An 8,140-nucleotide genomic window follows, 5' to 3' on the forward strand; every position below is an offset into this window, starting at 1 on the left:
ATGTGAACTCAAAGGTCCGGCGTGCTCGGCGGGCTGGCTTGTTTGTCTGGGGCTCTACCACTTGAATCGTGCCTCCAGCCTAACTTTGTGCTGGCCGTTTTGGAGATCGCGTCTTATGGATTTTTCTGCCCCGTCTGGTCTTAACACTAGGATCCTCCAGCTCTCCGCATCCCGATTTAACTGGGGTTGTAGTCATGAGCTCCTGGCAAAGAAAGGTTAGCTACGTCGCCAAAGGAAAGAGAAATAATTTACAGTCACTTTTCAAAGAAAATATTCCAAGCGGAGAGGAATAACTTTTCTTCATTTGTGTTCTAGAGATTTCTTTTTTCCTAATTTTATTTTATTTTTTTGGTGCCACTACTTGGGCTTGAACTCAAGGCCTGGATGCTGTCCCTTAGCTTTTTCGCTCAAGGCTGATGCTCTACCACTTGAGCCACACTACGTCTTCCATCTTTTGGCTGGGGATAAGAGTCTCACAGACTTTCCTGCCTGTACTGGCTTTGAACCCTGCTCCTCCGACCCCAGCCTCCCAGCTGGCTAGGATGGCAGGCAGGCGTGGCCAGATGCCCCTCTTGGATCTTGGGTGTGTGGTGGGTTGCTTCCGTAGGTGTGAAGGGGGAGTGGGGGACACGGAGGGCGGGTGGGCTGCACCGTGTCTGCCTGACCGCCTCCCTCTCTCCCGCAGTACTCCCCCAGCATGAGGCCCACCTACATGTCCGTGGCCGACGAGCACCTGAGACACTACGAGTTTCCTTCCTAGTGGACTCGGCCTCCTCCTCCCGGTTTGGTTTTTAATGAATGCAAACAGAAGCTGCATTTCTTTCCTGGAAACCAAAGGCACACGGACACTGACAGGTTCCGGGGGGGCCACGGAGGTGCTGTGAGGACCCCTGACCAAAGCTCCTGACCGGGCCGAGCCGGCCCCCCTCCTCCCCCGCCCTCCCCCCCCCCAGAACAGCCAGGGCCTGGCTGAAGGTCCCGAGGCAGCTGTGTGGGCCAGTCACCCCCATGTGCCGTCCACCCAGATGGGGAGTAGCAGGAGGAGGGGGGGCCATGGCAGACACAGGCACCACCAGCCTGAGCGCCCCTCCACCAGGACGGGGCCCTTGTTACCCCGGCCCTCAGCCCGGGCAGCCGCTCTCTGGGGCACTTCCGCCTCCATTTCCCCAGCAGGAAACACGGGGGGGTGGGGTGGGGTGGGGAGCGCTGGCCAGGAGTCCAGAACATGGTGGAATATGAGTCCCGGGGCCAGCGTCAGGCGTGCTGTGCCCTCGGGGGGCTGTGGGCTGGGTGCCCACCACGGCGCGGCTCTCTCCAGTGTTCTGCCGTCTCTCACCTCGGTTGCTCACCTCCAGCCCTGAGCGGATGCAGGGAGCCGGTGGGCGTCAGTGAGGGCTGCTCTCCGGTATGAGCAGACCGCTTGGCAAGGCGCCTAACACTCTTCCCCAGTGATCCCAACGCGGTGACTCATACCAAACACATCCATTTTTTTTTTTTGCACAGGAGGTTTTGGGGCTTGCTTCTCACATCTGGATTTTATGCCGTGGCTTTGCAGGATTTGCTGGCACCAGCCAGTTCCCGTGTGTGTGTGTGCGTGTGTGTGTGTGCGTGTGTGTGTGTGTTGGTACTGAGGTTTGAACTCATGGCCTTTGGCTCTTGCTTGGTGTTTTGCTCAAGGCTGGTGCTCTACCACTTGAGCCATACCTCCACTTTTGCCTTTTTACTGGCTAATTGGAGATGAGAGTTTCGTGATGTGTTTGCCCAGGTTGGCCCCGAACCATGATCCTTAGATCTCAGCCTCATGAGTGGCTGGGATTAAAGGCGTGAGTCACTGGGACCTGGCTTACTATCCAGTTCTTTACTGATCTGGAGGAGGCATGGAAACAGATTTTTTTTTTTTTAATAAAATGAAAACCACCGAGATGTCCTGATATCTACTGCGGCTGAAGGCCAGGGGGCACCCAGTAAGAGGAAAGAGAAAGTGTGGGGGACCTGGCTCAAGTGGCAGAAGTCCTGCCTAGCAAGTGTGAGGCACTGAGTGCCAAGCCCAAAGAAACAGAGCAAAAGGTAAGACTAAGCGGGATCTCCTGTTCTCGGGGAACAGAATGCCCACAAATGACCCTTCTTCCTCGTCTTCAAGCAAGTTTGCCGTGGAAGGTTTTAGCAACATGGTGTGAAGGTGTTTCTTGTGAACGTGGTGCGAGGGTGTTTCTTGTGAGGACTAGATTTTTTCCTGACTCTTCCACCGTCCGTCCTGCCCAATCCAGTGTCCCAGGCCCCTGTCCTGCCAGGCTGCAAAGTCGCTTTTCGGCCAAGAGGAAATCATCTCTCTTCCCACCATCCTGCCCCCTTGAGGGGCCAGATTGGAGTCTATGGTGCTTCCGGCCTCCTGCCAACCTTCGGGGCACAATACCGAAGCCATGCATGCGGGCATACCACACGGAATTGCCGGGAACGAGGGCGAGAGCCCTGCTTCCCGTTCAAGTGGAGCCATTACAAACCCGCCCCCCCCCACAGTGGAGCGGCCCTCAGCCCCCAGCCGAGCCATCCCTACGGAACAGGGCCGCAGGGCCGCCAGACTCGCTTTGCGTCACCTACCTTAACTGTGAATACCTACACCGTACACACCTGTGCAAGCCCACGAGCTCTGGGGCCTCAGGGTATCGCTTCTAGCAGTTGAATATCGGCAACTAAATTGTTTGTAATGCATGTAAACTAAACTAAAATGGGGGGGGGTGGTTTCCTATAGGAGCCAGGGAGGAAAACCTCAGCCTGTTACCTGTACCCCCCTCACCCAGAAAAGAAATAAACCACTTTTTACTAAAATATGCAGTCAGTCTTTGGCTTCCTGGGTCACAAGGAAAGGAAGAACGATGTGTAGCCCGGCCCCTTCCCTGAGGGGTGGGCTGAGGGTGGACTGGCAGATTCCACCAATTTCAGACTTCACCGGAGATTCAGAAGAGGGGAGGAGGCTACATGCTGGTGACTCACAGCTGCCATCCTAGCTGCTCAGAACGCTGACATCTGCGGACCACAGTTCAGAGCCAGCCCCGGGAGGAAAGTTGGCGAGACTCTTATCTCCAGTTAACTACCAGAAAGCTGGAAGTGGAGCAGTGGCTCAGAGTGGTTGAGGACTAGCCTTGAGGAGGAAGCTCGTGGACACCACCCAGGCCCTGAGTTCAAGCCCCAGGGCCAATAGAAGGTAGGGGAGGGAGAAGTGACTATCACAGGCCTTACTTTTGCCCTGGTCTTTAGCATTCCCATAAAGGCCCTTCATTGTTCCCGTGTGCACAACGATACAGGTTCTCGAACTTAAACTCGGGGCTTGATCCTTGACCCTGAGCTTTTGCTAAAGCTCAAGGCTAGCATTCTACTACTTGAGCCACAACTCCTCTCTCAGCTCTTTGCTGGTTAATTGGAGATAAATCGTATTACAGACTTTCCTGGCCCGGAGGGCTTCAAACCACAATCCTCCTATTTCAGCCTCCCGAGTAGGATTACAGGCGTGAGCCATTGGCGCCTGGCTTCCTGGCTCTTTAGGTGACCAATAATAAGCATTGATTAAATGTCCCCACCCCGTGCCAGGAACTGTCCCTGGTTTGTATTAGTCTTTCATTAGACCTCACAGTATCCCTAAGAGGCCATCGGAGCGAGCGGGGACACCTGAGACACAGCGTCCCTTATGCCGGTGGCATCTCCCAGAGGCCCCAGCTGGCAGGGGGAGGGGGGGGCTGCTTCAGCGGCTGGGGTTCAGCTCTCTCCCTCAGGACTAAGAGTCCACTTGTGTCCCAGCGGTGCGCCAGCATTTCCAGGAGCCTCTGAAGTGAGCTGCTGAAGAGTGTTTGGGCAGCCCTTGCAGGGCTCAGGGAACACAGCCCAAGGGGCTCTGGCAGCCCCGCCCAGCCCCTGAGCTATCTCAGGAGCAGGGAGACTGCCGTGACTGCTTCCATGTCTTGAAGGTCCCTGCTGCTCGGTCCTCCCAGGAGGAGGACTCTGGGCCTGGGGCTTTGGTTGTCTGGGCTGGGGAGGAAGACCCCTGCAGGAAGGAGAAGGGCGGCCTTCTGAGGAAGTGCTCAACATCCCTGGCAGTAAAGGAAATGCAAATAAAAACAACCCTGAGATACCACCTCACCCCAGTTAGAATGGCCTATACTCTGAACTCAGGCAACAACAAATGCTGGAGGGGGTGCGGGGAAAGAGGAACCCTTCTCCATTGTTGGTGGGAGTGCCAATTAGTACAACCACTTTGGAGAACAGTATAGAGGTTTCTCAAAAAGCTCAATATAGACCTACCCTATGACCCAGCCATGCCACTCCTAGGCATCTATCCTAAACAGCAGGTCCCAAGATATCAAAAAGACATTTGTACTTCCATGTTTATCGCTGCACAATTCACAATAGCCCAAATATGGAAACAACCCAGATGCCCCTCCACAGATGAATGGATCCAAAAAATACGGTACCTATACACAATGGAATACTACATAGCGATTAGAAATGGGGAAATATTGGTATTCACAGGGAAATGGTCATAACTTGAACAAATAATGTTGAGCGAGACAAGCCTAGAACACAGAAAACAAAGGGGCATGCTCTCCCTGATATATGACTGTTAAGGTGGGGGGAGGGGGAGACAGTAGAGACCAGGTCTGGGAAACCAAAAACTTCTGGTCAAAGGGTATTTCCCACATGTTTGGGTCAGCGACCTTGCATTATGTAACTAAAACCAAACAACTACTCAACATATAAAGGTCAAAAATAGACCTCTCAGTGGGTCACAATAGCTCAAAAGCTATGTACGTATGTTCGTATAAGACAAGGATAAGCAAACTCTATTGTTGACGCTATATTTAAAGTCCTAGGTGACTTTCCTTTGGCGTAGGCCACGTGGCTACTGTATATGTTTCTTGTACACTGGGTATTGTATATATGTCTACCTGACCTAGGGAAGGGAAAGAAGAACGAGGGTGTAAGATATCCCAAGAAGTGTACTCACTGCCCTATTATGTAACTGTACCCCTTTTGCACAACACCTTGTCAACAAAATTTAATTAATAAATAAATTACAAAAAAAAGAAGGGCGCCGTGGGAAAGCGCAGGCCCTGTCGATACCCCGTGTGTCGCCTCCCTTCCCTCCAGAGGGCTGGCAGTGCCTCTCACCCGGGGAAAAGCAGTGGCGGGGGAGATGGCGCCAGCAGCCAGGGACCCTGCGGAAGTCATCCATCAGCTGACAGCCACCTGACTACAGACCTGAGCGAAGACAGTGGGTTCTGTGCCACGGCTGGGCCTGGAACTCAGGACCTTGCACTCTTACTTGGATTTTTTTTTTTTCATTTAAGCCTGGTGCTCTACCACTTGGGCCACAGCTCCCATTTCTAGCATTTTTTGCTAAGAGTCTCCCAGATGTGTCTGCCTGGGCTGGCTTTGAACTGCGATCCTCAGAATCTCACCTCCTAAGTAGCTAGGATTACAGGTGCGAGCTACTGATGCCCATTTGGAATCATTATTTTTTTCATATAAATTTAATATTTGGTTACAAACAGAGCCCCACTGTATTGTCCAGGCTGATCTTGAACTTCTAGACTGAAGTGATCATCTCACTTTAAGTCTCCCGAATGCTGGGCCTATATGCATGTACCACCATACCAAGCTAGTTTTTTACATTCATTCATTCACCCACTCATTAATAACTTTGCTATTATGCACTCTACTACTGAGCTATCCCCAGTGCTAGCTTTTTTTATTTATTTGTTTATTTTTCCAGTCCTGGGGCTTGAACTCAGGGGCCTGGGCACTGTCCCTGAGCAAATTCTTTTGCTCAAGGCTAGCATTTTACCACTGAAGTGACAGCACCACTTCTGGCCTTTTCTATGTATGTGGTATTTGTTAGGTCCTCTCCCTGAGGGCTACATGCAGATGTCCCCACCTCATTAAGTCTCCACCCAGTTACCTGGGTAACCTGCAGACCTAGAGGCAGTTACCTCCCCTTTCCCTGAGGTCACCTCCTAATCCACTTGGCCACACCCCTTGCCCCTGCCCTAGATAAAGCAGGGCTGGGTGGGGGTTGCTCTCGCGCTCTCTCTCTCTCCCTTCTCTCCGGCCATGGATCACCTTGGCCACAGGCCAGCAGTTCGGTAATAAACTTTCTTTCCTGCCTGAATACCGCGTGGCGTTCTCCTTTACCGGTTACCTACTTTAAAAACCTAACATATTGAGGAATAGAACCCAGGACTTCATGCATGCTAGGCAAACACTCTACCACTAAACCACATTCCCAGCCCCTCAATGACTGTTTTTTGTTTTTTTTTTGGCCAGTCCTGGGCCTTGGACTCCGGGCCTGAGCACTGTCCCTGGCTTCTTCCCGCTCAGGGCTAGCACTCCGCCACTTGAGCCACAGCGCCGCTTCTGGCCGTTTTCTGTATATGTGGTGCTGGGGAATCGAACCTAGGGCCTCGTGTATCCGAGGCAGGCACTCTTGCCACTAGGCTATATCCCCAGCCCTCAATGACTGTTTCTTAATGCATTAATCAAAAGTACAGAAATGGGCTTTCTGTCTTCTTTATAGACACCTATAAAGTAAATTTGGCTTTGGCCTCTTGACCCACAAAACCTAAAATGTTTATTGACCTCTTACTTTCTCCAAATTCCCGGTCGTGGGCTGCGTGAACTTCACAGATTAGCAAGCAACCCAGTCAGCAGGGATTTGCTCAGATCCGAGTTGTCCAAGCGCCAACGAGATGCCTGGAATGTTCTGCTTCCTGTCCAGGATTTTCTCTGTTTGGTTATAGCGGTGGAGGGAGCTTGGGCCCAGGGCTCCCTGGCCCCACCTCTGAGCGACAGCCCCCAGGCCTTGCTTTCCTTTCATCATTTTTTTGTTTTGTTCTGGTTACAAAAACAAGTCTGTAATGCACACATTCCAAACTTCACAAGAATGTGTGAGAAAATGAAAAATCTCCCCCTACCGAATCCTCAACCCAGAACACAACGCCGTGAAAGAGAAAAGCAAGTTCTCCAAATCTTCCTCTAAAGTATTTGTCGAAATACAACCCCACTGCACACAGGGTCCTGCCATTGGTTTTTGTTTTTTTTTTTCCTACTTAACATCTTGGACAACTTCCTGTCATTCTTTTTTTTTTCCAGTCCTGGGGCTTGGACTCAGGGCCTGAGCAGTGTCCCTGGCTTCTTTTTGCTCAAGGCTAGCACTCTACCACTTGAGCCACAGCACCACTTCTGGCCGTTTTCTGTATATGTGGTGCTGGGGAATCGAACCCAGGGCCTCATGTATACGAGGCAAGCACTCTTGCCACTAGGCCATATCCCCAGCCCCCTCTTTCAACTCTTGATACTGCAGAGAGAGAATGGTGTGGGACCCCAGTACTCCAACAATGAGGACGCTTCCGCCATCACAGGGTGACCCTTCCTGAACAGCAGTCAACAAACGTCACCTGACTGCAGTACACACACACACACACACACACACACACACACACACACCTTCAGGAGGGAGAACAAATGGTTCCCACCCGAGAGTACCGTATCACACACTATCAGCCAAAGAAAGCGAAGGAGGTGGAGATGAAGAGGATCGCAGTTCCAGGCCCATCTGGACAAAATTTCTCAAGACCTCCTTTCAACTGAGAAAAAGGGGATGAAGGCCTTTCATCCCTGCTATGGCGGTCAAAAGTAACCTAAGCAAAAAGGGCTGCAGGGCATGACTCCGGCAGCACAGCACCTGCACAAAGCCCTGAGCTCAATCAAACCCCAGGAAACCCTTCTTTCTTTGGAGCGTGGGGGAGGTACAGGGCAGGGGATGCTGTCAGGGTGCAGTGGATTTGGGTCCAGTCTGGGAGATGGGCAGGGGGGCTAGGGGTTGCACTCAGCAAGGAATTAAGCTGATTGGGCGGAGGGTTGAGAGATACCCCATTTTAAAAGAGCTAATTCTATGACCTCACTCATGACGGCCTGCCAAGAGCTTGCTTACCAGTGAACAGTTTACAGTTTCGGGTAGAAGTTGGCAGCACAGAGGCCTGAGCCAGGAGCCTCTATGAAATCATGGTCGGGGGCTGGGAATATGGCCTAGTGGCAAGAGTGCTCGCCTCCTATACATGAAGCCCTGGGTTCGATTCCCCAGCACCACTTA

At 52.1% G+C, this 8,140-nt stretch overlaps 1 protein-coding gene across 1 annotated transcript in view; it reads left to right on the forward strand.

Annotated features, from left to right (window-relative positions):
- Ttyh2 (tweety family member 2) overlaps positions 1 to 1,609 on the forward strand; it is a 35,931-nt gene extending 34,322 nt beyond the window's left edge. The window contains exon 14 of the mRNA XM_048366522.1: positions 686 to 1,609. Coding sequence (XP_048222479.1) covers positions 686 to 760 — 75 coding nt within the window. The 3' untranslated portion in view covers positions 761 to 1,609. The remainder of the gene's footprint in view (positions 1 to 685) is intronic.
- The last annotated feature ends 6,531 nt before the right edge of the window (positions 1,610 to 8,140 follow it).

Source organism: Perognathus longimembris, chromosome 17 (genome assembly GCF_023159225.1).
Source record: "Perognathus longimembris pacificus isolate PPM17 chromosome 17, ASM2315922v1, whole genome shotgun sequence".
NCBI lineage: Eukaryota > Metazoa > Chordata > Mammalia > Rodentia > Heteromyidae > Perognathus > Perognathus longimembris.